Raw genomic sequence first — 14,199 nt, 5'->3', positions numbered from 1 at the left:
TTGGGAAAAAAAAGTCCCAAAATTCAGTAGAGAAAATGCCATTTTCAAAACAGCCAGCCAGCAATATTTTTGAAAATGATCTATATAGACTTTTTAGTCCTTAGTACGCCTATCTTTTTGGCTTATTTTCAAAAACAAAAATGTACACATGAAAACCGCAGAAAAGCAAGTTTTGCAGATGTCTGATTGCAGCAGGGAAATCCCCATCAGCTTAGCTGGTTTCGGTGCAGTCCAGCCGGCTCAGCTGAGGGATTCCCCTTCCAGGATCAGCTGAATCAGTAAGGGAGAAAAATAATTTAGTGCTGGGTATGATTCACCCCCCTACCTCCACTTGGCATTTGTACCAGAGAATGGGTGGCCGTTGGGAGAGGCTAGCCCTTGTGGCTTTCTCGTTTGGCCCGTGAGGAGGAGGAAGAAGAGGGGGGGGGACACAGTGCTGGGCATGGGCAGCACCACTAACCTAAAGCTTGGAGGGGGACGCGGCGCGGCGTGGCGTGGCGCCTCTATGATGAAGTTTAAGCCGAACCAGACTCAGACTTACAACCGGGAAGGCTTCAAGAAATGGGCGGCCTGCCTGTGTTTCAGGAACAAGCTGGAGGATGAGGTACTATTAGTGAGTAGCAGTCTGTATCCAGATCAGTGGATTGTACCAGGGGGAGGACTGGAACCAGGAGGTGCTGCAATGAGAGAGGTGTATGAGGAGGCTGGAGTAAAAGGGAAGTTGAGGAGATTGCTGGGGATATTTGAGAACCAAGATCAGAAGCATAGGACCTATGTTTATGTACTTACAGTCAATGAAATATTGGATGACTGGGAGGATTCTGTTACCATAGGGAGAAAGAGAGAATGGTTTAAAGTGAAAGATGCCCTCAAGGTTCTTCAGTGCCACAAACCTATACATGCAGAATATTTGGAAAAACTGAAACCAATGGAAATTCTGTAGGACCCTCTATTCCAGACAACAATGCTTTGTATTCTGGAAGTGGAGAACAGGCAAACCCAGTGCTAATCAGTTAGCACAAGTGATTAGTGTGGGAGCCCTTATCACCTAAAAACTAGGTGTCGGAAAAGGCTAATATGCTAATGAGCAAGAAACTAATGAAGAAATTAGCGCATAGCCATTAATAGAGTAAATGGAAAATGGCCATTTTACAACTGTGTTAAAAGTGGCCTAAGCGCGCTGGAAAGCCCCTCGCTACTGACGGTGCTGGCTACTTTTTATCATAGCTTAGTAAAAGGGTATCTAAGATTCATTATTAAACATTTTATAACTTCTGGCAATGTTAATATCTCACCCAAACCAATTAATTGCTATTATTGGGACAAGAATCAAAAGACAGGAGATAAAGTATTAAAAAGCTGCAGATACTGAGGAATAAATGTAAGCCATCTACTCTGTGGCATAAAGGCTTTTTAAAATTGTTTTTTTGGGTCTTAGGCAACCATGATAAGCCATTCCTGTACCTTATTACTTTATACAGGGGCCCCTCTGAGGTTTTACAGCTTATACTGAATTTTGATGCCTCACAGTAGCTGTGGATTGAGACAAATTAACTGAATTTTGTTTTGGTTCAGTTCTTTCACATGTTTGTGCAGGGGCAATAAGAGAAGCCACTTACTAAACTTTCTGATTTATTGGATTTTAGCTTCAGAAATTAACTCAGTATCTGCTGGCACACGTACTCGAGTGCTGCAGGGACTACTTAGCTTGGCAGCAGTTGGACATATTATGTGGGAGTGTATACATGGATCACTTTCTCTACTTGGGAAGAGATACGGCAAAGAGATGATGGAAGTTGTTTTACAACAATTTTCCCTATCAGTGTTTAAATAGAAGGGAAGGTAAGAAACTTGCAGGAATAGAAGGATAACTTAGGGAGGAAATATGAAGATGTTGGAAATGTCTGTCCTTATAGTTGAAAATGGGTATAAAATATTATATTGGTATTATACTCCTGTAAACTTCTGAAAATGTATGATATGGGACGGACAGATGCTAGCAGGACTGTTAAGGAGACTTATTGACATATGTGGTGGCATTGACTGCCATATAGCCATACTGGCAACAAGTATTCCAAATAATAATAATAATAATAACAGCTTATATACCGCAATACCGTGAAGTTCTATGCGGTTTACAAAAGATTAAGCAAAGGTACAAATTGACTGACTTCAAGAGGGGAAGAAGAAAGAGAAGTAATTAGACAGGAAATTCATTGTTGAGGAGAAAAGTGATCAAAAGGACAGTAGGTCGCTATTGAGAGGAAAGAGATAAGTGGATCAGTTGTCAAGATGTTTTAGGAACAGGTGTGTTTTTAGATGTTTCCTAAATACCTCATAAGTAGAGGGCGAAAGTAATTGTTCTAGGTCTTTACCCCATGATGCTGCTTGGTGTGAGAGAAGGAATTCATACTCTCCCACATGTTCCACTGGGAGATAGCCCAAACAATGGAGGTCAAACAGGCTAGTATTTGGCTGGATGAGGGAGAGGACACTTTAGTTGGGGGGGATAGTGGACTGCAATTTGCCACTCTAGTGGGATATACTGCCCATATCTGCTTGTATGTACTATATAAAGCCTGCATTGCCTAAGGCCTGTGTGAACCAAACACTGACTAGGCCAGGAACCATCTTTTTATGATACTACTGTCATGGCTTTTTACAAGACTTCCTGCAGCACTGCACAGTGACGTTCCAAGGAACATCTGTGTTGTCTCTCTACCTACAGAGTAAGATTTACACTGTTATTGGTATGGGATAATCTTTGCTGCTCATCTTTTATAAAGTACCAGTTCTGGTAAGGAGGGCCATCTGCACAGTCAGGGACCTCATTATTAGGGTTACTAGATGGCCGGATTTAGCCAGACATGTCCTCTTTTTAGAGGACATATCCGGGCATCCAGACAGCTTTTCAAAACCCAGCACTTTGTCTGGGTTTTGAAAAGCTTCCACCTCGGCACCGCGTCGATGTATTGCAGATTTTAGTTTTTAAATTAACACAGAGTTGACTTGTAGATGTTATGTGCTTTTAATATGGGTATATATTATATACTCTGCTTAGAAGAAATGATAGGTGGATAATAAATGTTTTTAAAAATAAAAATGAATAAATAAAGTCTGGTACGGAAGTATGAGGAAGTTGCTGCTAGGAAAAAGTGCCATATTTTCAGAAAGTATTATAAATCTTTGGAGCTTTAGCTCTGTTGAGACCTGGTTCATTATATACTTTATATATTTATTGTATATACTGTATATATTTATTTATTGTAGTTAAATGTCAATAAAAATTTTGAACTGAAAAAAAAGATATAACCAAAACAGGGAAGATAGGACATCCCAATAGAGAGAGTACAATAGAGACCACAACACTCACAACAGGTGTCCTTGAGGGCCGCAATCCAGTCGGGTTTTTAGGATTTCCCCAATGAATATGCATTGAAAGCAGTGCATACAAATAGATCTCATGCATATTCATTGGGGAAATCCTGAAAACCTGACTGGATTGTGGCCCTCAAGGAGGGACTTTGAGATCCCTGTTATATACAGAGCAGACTGATTTTAAAGATTGCAAATTATCCATGTCAATTGCTGAACAAGTCGTAAACAGGAATAACAAACATTGGCCAGGATTCACTAACCTGCCCGATCCGGGCAGGTCCGATGAATTCAGCAAACTCCAACATGCAGATGAGGGCGATTGGAGGAACGCCCCCATCTGCAGGCATGGATCGCTCTATAGCAATCCCCGCACATGCGCAGACCATCTATAGATGGTCTTAGCATGTGCTGGACCTCTGGGCTGTCAGAGTTGTTGTTTCTTTTTCTTTCTTTTTCTATTTTTTTACACTGAGTGCAGCCAGGGAACCTGAAAAGTTCTGGACCGCAGGGCCAGCATAGGTTTTTTTAATAGGTGATGGAGGAACTTTTGGGATCCCATGGATTTAACCCGTTTAAGCCTGCGGGTTAAAACCACGGGCTTGCAGTGCGGGAAAGGGTGGGAGAGTTGGGGCAGGCAGGCAGGGTGTTTGGGTTTGGGGTTGGAAAGCAGGCATGTTCGAGGCAGACACGTTCGGAGCTGCAGGAGGCATTTGGAGCAGCAGGAGATCGGGGATAACAGGGCAGAGAGCAGGGCTGCAGATGGGAGAGTTAGAATATATTGCACTAAGGGGGTCTTTTACTAAGGAGCACTAGCTGATTTAGCGTGCACTAAATGCTAACGTGACCATTATATTCTATGGACGTGTTAGCATTTAGCGCGTGCTAAATCAGCTAGCGCACCTTAGTAAAAGGACTCCTAAATGAAAAATAGATATAATAGGCATCTCTGAAACCTGGTGGAAGGAAGATAATCAATGGGACACTGTGAGACCAGGGTATAAATTATATTGCAGTAATTGGTGGAAACATAGCATTATATGTTAAGGAGGATCTTGAATGAAATGGACTAAAAATTCTACAGAAACTAAAACATACCTTGGAATCCCTATGGGTAGAAATTCCATATGTAAAGGGGAAAGAGTAGTGATAGGAGTGTACTACCGTCTGCCTGGCCAGGATGAACAGACAGATGATGAAATGTTATCAGAAATTAGGGAGGCTAACAAAATGGGTAACAATAATAATGTGAAATTTCAATTACCCTGATATTGACTGAGTAAATGTAACTTCAGGGCATGCTAGGGAAATAAAATTCCTTTATAAAATCAAGGACTGCTTCATGGAGCAGCTGATTCAGGAACTGACAAGAGGCAAAACAATTCTAGATCTAGTCCTCAGTGGAGTGCATGACTTGGTGCAGGAAGTAATGGTGCTGGGGCCATTTGATAACAGTGATCATAACATGATCAGATTTGATATCTCAGGAGCTTAAAGTACACACAGAAAATTCAATACAATGACATTTAACTTTAATAAAGAAGACTGTAATGTCATGAAGAGAATGGTAAAAAAGAAACTTAGAGGAACAGCTGCAAAGGTCAAAAATTTACATCAGGTGTGAATGATATTCAAAAATACCATCCTGGAATCCCAGATATATTCCATTAAAAAAGGAAGAAGGAAGATCAAATGGCAGCCAGCGTGACTGCCAAGTGAGGTGAAGGAAGCTATTAAAACTAAAAGAAAATCCTTCAGAAAATGGAAGAATGTTCCAACTGAAAATCATAGGAAAATGCATAAGGAGTAGCCAGTCAAATGCAATGTGCTGATGAGGAAGACAAAGAGACCTTGTAAAGAAGATTGGATTGGAGGCAAAAGCACACAGTACAAACTTTTTTAGGTATATTAGAAGCAAGAAAAGAATCAGTTGGACTGATAGGTGGCCGATGGGTAAAAGGGGCATTCAGGGAAGACCAAGGCAATAGCGGAGAGAGTAAATGAATTCTTTGCTTTGGTTTTCACCAAGGAAGATGTGGGGGAGATACCGGTACCAGAAATGGAATTCAATGATGATGAGTCAGAGCAACTGAAACAAATCTCTGAAACAGTGGAAGATGTAAAAGAGCAATTTGATAAACTGAAGAGTAGCAAATTGCCTAGACTGGATGGTATAAATGCCAGAGTACTGGTAGAATTGAAAAATTAGTTTACACGGTTATTGTAATGTAATGTAATTTATTTCTTATATACCGCTACATCCGTTAGGTTCTAAGCGGTTTACAGAAAATATACATTAAGATTAGAAATAAGAAAGGTACTTGAAAAATTCCCTTTCTGTCCCGAAGGCTCACAATCTAACTAAAGTACCTGGAGGGTAATAGAGAAGTGAAAAGTAGAGTTAGAGGAAAAATAAAAATAAAATAAACATTTTAACAAGACAGCATTGATCTAAATACTTTGGAAGGTAGAAGAGAGGAGAGAAAGGAATAGAAGCAGAAGGGGGAGCCGTTGAACAGTAGAATTCTGGAGAAATTTAAATGATAGAAATAGAACAAAACAAAGGCAAAAGGCAAAACAATAGATAAGATTAAAGATAAATCATAAGCTGGAAAGAAAAATAAAATAAAACTTTGTCTTCAATCCACGGTTTCAGCATCAGTGATGAAGTGGAGCAAGTAAGTTTAGGAGGAGCGATTGACGTTTCCAGAAAGGGCTTCTTCAGGGAAGAGACTTGGGAGACAGTCCCAGGATGCCTATGTCTCCTCCCCTGCGATGTTCTCCCATCCATGCATTCCCTCCCAGACACACTGCCCGTGCCCCAGCCGCTCCAAGGAGGCTGCTTCAGATGAGGCTCACGGTGAATGCAGGATTCTCTCCTCTGCGGGAAAGCCGCCCGGAGCCGACAGTCGATCTTCTTAGCGGATTGCATGGGGGGAAGAGTTCACACTCTTGGTAGGATCGGGTCTGTGTGCTCTCGGTGGTTGTGGCTGGTCTCGTTGCTGCTTAGGTGTAAAAGCAGTTGATCTCCACTGCTGCTGATATTTAAAAGCAGGCAGATTGATCTCTCCAATGGACTGCAGGGGGAGGAGTTCACACTCCTGGCAGGATCGGGTCTGTGGGCTCTTGGTGGTTGCGGTAGGTCTCGTTGCTGCTTGTATGTAAAAGCAGTTGTTTTTCTACTGCTGCTGATATTTAAAGCAGGTAGATTGATCTCTTAAACGGGATATAGGGGGAGGAGCTCACATGCCTGGTTGGATCGGGGCAAGGGCTCCTATTATAGGCTGCTTAGGTGTAAAAGCAGTTGATCTCCTACTTCTGATAATATTTAAAAGCAAGCATATTGATTTTTCCAACGGAATGCTGGGGGAAGAGCTTACTTGTTTGGCTGGATCAGGGCAAAGGGCTCTCGGTAGTGGTGGCTGGTCCTGTTGCTGCTTAGGTGTAAAAAACAGTTGATCTTCCTAGTGGACTGCAGGGGGAGGTGGAGCTCACACTCTTGGCTGGATCGGGTCTGTGGGCTCTTAGTAGTTGCGGATAGTTCCGCTGCTGCTGAGGTGTAAAAGCAGTTGATTTCCCACTGTTGCTGATATTTAAAAGCAGGTAGATTGATCTCTCCAATGGACTGCAGAGGGAGGAGCTCACATGCCTGGCTGGATCGGTCCTGCTGCTGCTTAGGTGTAAAAGCAGTTGATTTTTCTAGCGAACTGCAGGGAGGGTGGAGCTCATATTTTTGCAGGACTGGGACTGTGGGTTTTTGGTGGGTTGGTCCCGTTGCTGCTTAGGTGTAAAAGCAATTGATCTCCCACTGCTGCTGATATTTAAAAGCAGGCAGATTGTCCAGGGAGAGGAGCTCTGCACTCAAACTGCCATCCTCCTCGCCTCCAAGTTCCGGAATTATTGTTAGTAATTTCTCCCCTTTTAAAAAAACTGCAAAAGCGGTTTTAGCACGGGCTGGTGCACTGAATGCTTGGTGCTGCTCCCGACATTCATAGCATTCCTATGAGCATCGGGAGCAGCGCAGAGCGTAGAGAATGACACGGTGACAATGTACCGGCCTGCACTAAAAACCGCTTCCGCAGTTTTGTAAACAGGGAGGTTAGTAATTTATCTTTAAAATCCAGCATGTTACCAGAAGACTGGAGGGTGGCCAGTGTAATGACAATTTTTTAAAATGGTTCCAGAGGTGATCCAGGAAGTTATAGACCAGTGTGTTTGACATCAGTGCTAGGCATAATGGTAGAGATTACTGTTCTCTCTAAGCTGAGTGGGAGTCCTCCAATTGCACTGCTACTGGGGAGGGGGGGGGGCTTCAAAATTGTGCTTTCAATTGCTCAGGGGTGTCAAATTCAATCACATTAAGGGGCCAAAATCTAAAACACAGGCTAAGTCGTGGCCAGATCCCACCCATCTCTGTCCCAGATCCGCCCCCATAATAGTACATAGAAACATCGAAAATGACGGCAGAAAAAGGCCACGGCCCATCTAGTCTGCCCACACTAATGGTCCACCCCCTAACTACCTCCATGAAGAGAACCCACATGCCAATCCCATCTTTTCTTAAAATCTGGCACGCTGCTGGCCTCAATTACCTGTTGTGGAAGATTATTCCAGCGGTCAACCACCCTTTCGGTGAAGAAATATTTTCTGGTGTCGCCATGAAATTTCCCACCCCTGATTTTCAACGGATGCCCTCTTGTTGCCGTGGGTCCTTTAAGGAAAAAGAGATCCTCTTCCACCTCGATACGGCCCGTGACATATTTGAACGTCTCGATCATGTCTCCCCTCTCTCTGCGTTCCTCGAGTGAGTACAGCTGCAACTTACCCAGTCGTTCCTCATACGGGAGATCCTCGAGTCCTGAGACCATCCTGGTGGCCATTCGCTGAACCGACTCAACTCTCCGCACATCTTTTTAATAATGCGGCCTCCAGAATTGTACACAGTATTCCAGATGGAGTCTCACCATGGATCTGTACAACGGCATCATGACCTCGGGCTTACAGCTGACGAAACTTCTACGGATACAGCCCATGATTTGTCTAGCCATAGATGCAGCTTTCTCCACTTGATTGGCAGCCTTCATGTCTTCGCTAATAATCACCCCCAAGCCACGTTCTGCTACAGTCCTTGCTAGGATCTCACCATTTAGGGTGTAAGTCCTGCATGGATTTTTGCTGCCAAGGTGCATGACCTTGCATTTTTTGGCATTGAAACTTAGTTGCCAGGTCTTTGACCAATGCTCCAGCAGGAGTAGGTCCTGTGTCATACTGTCGGGCATTGAGCTTTTGTTGGGCACTGTGCTTTCATCTGTTGTGCGGTTGCCTACTATGTTGCATAGTTTGGCATCATCGGCGAATAATGTATTTTACCTTGAAGCCCCTCAGCCAAGTCTCTTACGAAGATGTTAAATAGGATTGGGCCCAAGACCGAGCCCTGCGGCACTCCGCTGATCACCTCCATTGTATCGGAGAGGGTACCGTTTACCACTACCCTCTGAAGTCTACCTCTAAGCCAATCCCTAACCCATGCGGTTAATGTTTCACCCAGTCCCATCGAACCCATCTTGCTCAATAACCTGCGGTGTGGGACGCTATCAAATGCTTAGCTGAAGTCCAAGTACACGACGTCCAGGGACTCCCCTATATCCAGCTTTCTTGTTACCCAGTCAAAGAAGCTGATCAGATTTGATTGGCAGGACCTTCCCTTCGTAAAACCATGTTGATAGGGATCTCGTAGATTCTCCTCGTTCAGGATCGTATCCAATTGGCGTTTGATTTGTGTTTCCATAAGTTTACTCACTATCGATGTGAGACTCACCGGTCTATAATTCTCAGCCTCCGTCCTGCATCCCTTTTTGTGGAGTGGAATGACGTTAGCCATTTTCCAATCCAACGGGACTCTTCCTGTATTAGGAAAAGATTGAAGAGCGTGGATAACGGTTCCGCCAGGACATCACTCAACTCCCTGAGCACCCTGGGGTGTAGTTTGTCCGGTCCCATAGCTTTGTTCACCTTGAGTCTTGATAGCTCCACATAGACACTGCTGGGCGTAAACTCAAAATTTTGAAACGGGTCTTCCGAGTTTTCCCTCGTTGGCAGCTGAGGACCGGATCCCGGCGCCTCGCTAGTGAAGACCGAGCAGAAGTATTCATTTAAAAGTTTGGCTTTGTCGGAGTCTGATTCTACATAGTTCCCATCGGGTTTCCTAAGGCGTACTATCCCATCTGTATTTCTTTTTCTGTCACTAATATACCGGAAGAAGGATTTATCGCCCTTCTTGATGTTCTTCGCAAGGTTCTCCTCCATTCGGAGTTTGGCCACCCTGAATAGCGTTTTGACCGCTTTTGACTTGGCCAGATAGTCTTCCTTGGATTCTCGCTTCCCTGATATTTTGTAGAGGATGAACGCTCTTTTCTTCTTTTTTATGAGGTCTGAGATCTCCTCAGAGAACCACTGTGGTCTATTGTTTCTACGCTGTTTACTTACTGATTTGACATAGCGGTTGGTTGCTTCGTGTAAGGTTGATTTCAGAGTTGACCACATTACCTCTACATTATCTGTTTCGGCATGATTTTGCAGTGCCCGATGGACGAAATCTCCCATGCATTCGAAGTTTGTGCCCTTAAAGTTGAGGACCTTGGTTGATGTGCTTGACATAGTGAAACCTTTCCTGAGGTTGAATCATATCATGTTGTGGTCACTGGAGGCCAACGTATCGCCTACTGAGACCTCTATGACACTTTCTCTGTTGGTGAGTATTAGGTCTAGTATCGCCCGATTCCTAGTGGGCTCTAATACCATTTGTCTGAGTCTCGCTCCCTTTATAGAGGTTAATAGCTTCCTGCTGCCGCTGGTCGTAGTGGAAAGTGTGTTCCAATCCACATCAGGCATATTGAAGTCTCCTAACAATACTGTGTCTCCACGCAAAGTGATATTCTCAATGTCTTTGACTAATTCTATATCCATGTCCTCCTGTTGTCTTGTAACACCATTTTTTCCATTCATTTTTCATATATACACACACACTATAATCTTATTAACAACACATAATAGTTAACCACAAAATTAAACTACACAAAGCACACTGTATGCTTCTCAACATTCATTCCCACCAGAACACAGATAACCCCTATGCAAATACGGGACCACAAACTAAAAGTACTAATATACATGCAATACAACCCCAGAGAAAAAGAAACAAATTTATTTCTTCCTGGACAGTGCAAAATATAGACATCAGATGAAAATTCTCAAAATTGACACAATTCCATCACTAAATTGAAAATAAAATCATTCCCCCTACCTTTGTTGTCTCCCTCCCTCCATACTGTGCCTCAACTAGGTGCCTCCCTTCTGCGGGTGTCATACCTTCTGGCCGGCTCCTGCCTGGCTGTTTTATGTGGCCGCGGTACAATGTGCATTTTCATTGCCGCCCCCGGTGTTATCTTCTGTCAGCTCCCTCTTCCTCATTGCCGCAGTGTGCACAAAGCTGCGGGCGGCGGCTTCTCACGTGTCCCGCCCCTCATCTGGAAGCATTCCCTCTGATGTTGCGACATCAGATTCAGGCTTCTGATTCAGGCGCAGGACGTGCATAGGAGCCGCCGCCCGCAGCTTTGTGCACTGCAGCAGTGAGGAGGAGGGAGACGGCCAGAAGATAACACTGGGGGCGGCAATGAAAATGCCACATCGCACTGCGGGCCGCATAAAATGGCCAGGCAGGCTGGATTTGCCCAGGGGCCTTGAGTTTGACACCTGTGGCTTAGAGGGAACAGTGGTAGAGACTATTATAAAGAACAAAATTACAGCGCATATACATAAATGTGAATCAATGAGACAAAAATAACATGGATTTAGTCAAGGAAAATTTTGCCTCACTAATCTACTATATTTCTTCAAAGGGATAAAGGTGAGCTGGTCGATATTGTGTATCAAAAGGCATCTGACAAAGTACCTCATGAAAGACATCTAAGCAAATTAGAAAGTCATGGGAAAGGAGGCAATGTCCTATTTTGGATTAAGAACTGGTTAAAATATAGAAAGCAGATAGTAGAGTTCAATGGTCATTAGTCTTGATACAGAAGGGTAAATAGTGGGTTTCCCGGGGGGAGGGGTGGTCTGTGCTGGGACCATTGCTTTTTAATATGTTTATCAATGATCTAGAGATGGGAATAACTAGTGAGATAATTAAATTTGTTGATGACACAAAGTTGTTCAAAGATGTTAAACTGCAAGTGGATAGTGAAAAAAATGCAAGAGGACCTTACAAGACTGGGAGACTCCAAAATTGCAGATGACATTTAATGTGAGCAAGTGCACAATGATGCATGTGGGAAAGAGGAAGCTCCTGGTACCCAGGAACACAAGAGAAGTGGTGACCTTGCGGTGGACAGGTATGGGATTGTTTCTATAGGTACGGGCCTAGAGGAGGGGTATGAGCTGCTCATAGAAATCCTGTATGGCAGCCCTGTCAAAGCAGTGTCTGTCTATGCATTCCTGTGAAGTCCAGGATGCAGGAGCTGAGCCTGAGCACTCTCATCCAGGGGTATCTCCTACGGACCCCTCCCTGACCACTCTCTTCCACCTGCACCAGAGCTTCCACCATTACCAGTGCACTGAGTGCATCTATCAACCACCCTCACAGGTGCATCCCACTAACCCCACAAACACCACTCTATGCGCCTAAACCTACCACACACAGTGCTCCTCAACCCAGACAGATGACGCCCAGGCACTCTCTTCCCCACTCCCGGTGCACGGTCCTCAGACACACACAGCAACATCAGTACTCACTCAATCGCCCCACCCCCACCCCCACAGGTGACACAATCAGCGCTCCAGCTCCTGGCACACAGTGCAGACACACAGAGACAGCACAGCAACACTGAGCACGATGACTGACTTGGAGTGGAGAAGGAGTGGAACTGTGGATGAGAGACAAAAAGCAGGTAGGAAGGGGTGGCTGGTGTCTGACAGGTATGGTCAGTGGCGTAGTAAAGGGGGTGCAGGAAGGGCAGTCCGTCCTGGGCCTGGTCTTCCTAAGGCGTGGCACCCTCCTCCTCTCCCCTCTGCTCCTCTCCTTGCTGCACGCAGGCCCCTTGCTTTCCCCGTACCTTTTTTACTTCCCCGGTGCGAGGTTGCTGCCCATGTTGGCACTTGTGCTCTCTCTGATGTCACTTCTGGAAGCCGCGCCTAGAAAGTGGCGTCAAAGGGCGAGCCGACACTGACATAGGCATGCTGCTCACACCGGAGAAGTTAAAAAGGTACAGGGAAAGTAAAGGGGGCGTGTGCACAGCACTGGGTATGGCAGGCAGAGGAGCAAGGCTGATTAGGTGAGGATTCAGACAGAGGCACAGACAGACAAGCAATACAGCACTCAGCAACTCTCCAGTACTTTAGACAAATGCTTGCTTCTTGCTTTCCAATCTCCAACACAACCAAATTGCTAGTGGATCAAAAGACAATTTGTTCCTCATCTTATTCACTTTAAAGTAGGTTTAAATCTGGGTGTGTTTTGAGACAAATCATTTTGCTATCCATTAAGGCGGCAGAATGTACATCCCCTAATGCCACCCATATCACACCTCCATCATACCTATAGAACACCCACTTTGCAGACGTCTTGATTTTGGCAACTAGTGTTGTGTGATGCATTTTTACAATTCTTTTTTGATTATATGTTTTGGACATTTTTGTCGGCAGATATTTGTCCATCTCCCTGTCATGTTGTTTTTTTGGACATTTTTCTTTTTTTTATAAATGAGCCCAATAGTCACATATGAAAGGTAGAAAGAACAGGGAAAAAGAAAAGAGTTGAAAAAAATGGGGCTGAAGAGCGTCACCTCACCACAGGATCCAGAAACCTCCAGGAACTTCACAACTACTCCTCAAAAGCCAGGTCAAAGAAGTAGCATTTTAGACCCCTGGATTGAAAAGAATCCTCCCCTCCCTTTACCTTGCATGATTCCAGAAGGTAAGAAGTGTGTCCTTTCCTTCACCATACACTCTATTCAGATACACAAATAAAAGAGGCCGTTCACACATGAACATTCATTTTGTTTCAGGCCGCTGGCTAAGAGAATTTCCTAATTTCTGGCTGTAAAGGGTTAGAAAGAAATCCTCCTTCCAGACCAAACTAGTCAATAATGTTAATGCTAGTGGCTCGAAGAAAAATTGAATTGTAGAACCGAGGAAGTAAGAGGCAGAGCCATCAGATTCAGAGTAGCTGGTCCTGCCAAACTGCATGCAAGATGCTGAATTTTAATTTTCAAAATTAGCTTCTGGGGGGCAGGGCATGAAGGGGCCAGGGGTGGGATGGGGTCAAATATCTTCTTTTTTTTTTCATTTCAAAAATATGGTAACCCTAGGTATGCTCAAGTAGGTAGGTAACAGTGTTATGGACCTAATCTCCAAAAATTGTTTTACAGTAGAAACTAAGGGCTAGATTCACTAAGCTCAGGGAGCTGATTCATGAAGCGCCTTCATGCAAATGAGGGTGATCGGAATCACGCCCCCAACCAACCGCACGGATCGCTGAATAGCGATTCTGACGCATGCGCAGACCATCTTCTTTGCCTGTAGATGGTCTGTAAATGCTTACAGAGCTGCAAACTTATTATTTTTTTTAACTTTAACTTTTTACATTTACTTTTACTTTGCGATCTCGTGGTTTTAACCCGCTTTAAACCTGTGGGTTAAAACCACAGGCTCATACTGCAGGGAAGGGCAATCGGGGCAGAGAGCAGGAGAATCGGGGCACAGATCAGGAGTTTACTGAGCAGGGCGGCAGAGAGCAGGAGAGGGCAGTCGGAAAAGACGTGAGCCACT

At 44.3% G+C, this 14,199-nt stretch overlaps 2 protein-coding genes across 2 annotated transcripts in view; one reads left to right on the top strand and one right to left on the bottom strand.

Annotated features, from left to right (window-relative positions):
• The window catches only part of CALB2 (calbindin 2), a 139,581-nt gene that overhangs the window by 51,221 nt on the left and 74,161 nt on the right, over positions 1 to 14,199 (bottom strand). The gene's annotated exons all lie outside the window — the stretch shown is intronic.
• Positions 506 to 943, top strand: LOC117358742 (diphosphoinositol polyphosphate phosphohydrolase 2-like). The gene has a single exon (XM_033940328.1). It carries the CDS (start codon positions 506 to 508, stop codon positions 941 to 943), a length of 438 nt encoding a protein of 145 aa, XP_033796219.1.

Source organism: Geotrypetes seraphini, chromosome 4 (assembly GCF_902459505.1).
Source record: "Geotrypetes seraphini chromosome 4, aGeoSer1.1, whole genome shotgun sequence".
Classification (NCBI taxonomy): domain Eukaryota; kingdom Metazoa; phylum Chordata; class Amphibia; order Gymnophiona; family Dermophiidae; genus Geotrypetes; species Geotrypetes seraphini.
The sequence above is the reverse complement of the archived record's forward strand: the minus strand, read 5'-3'. Positions and strand labels throughout refer to the sequence as shown.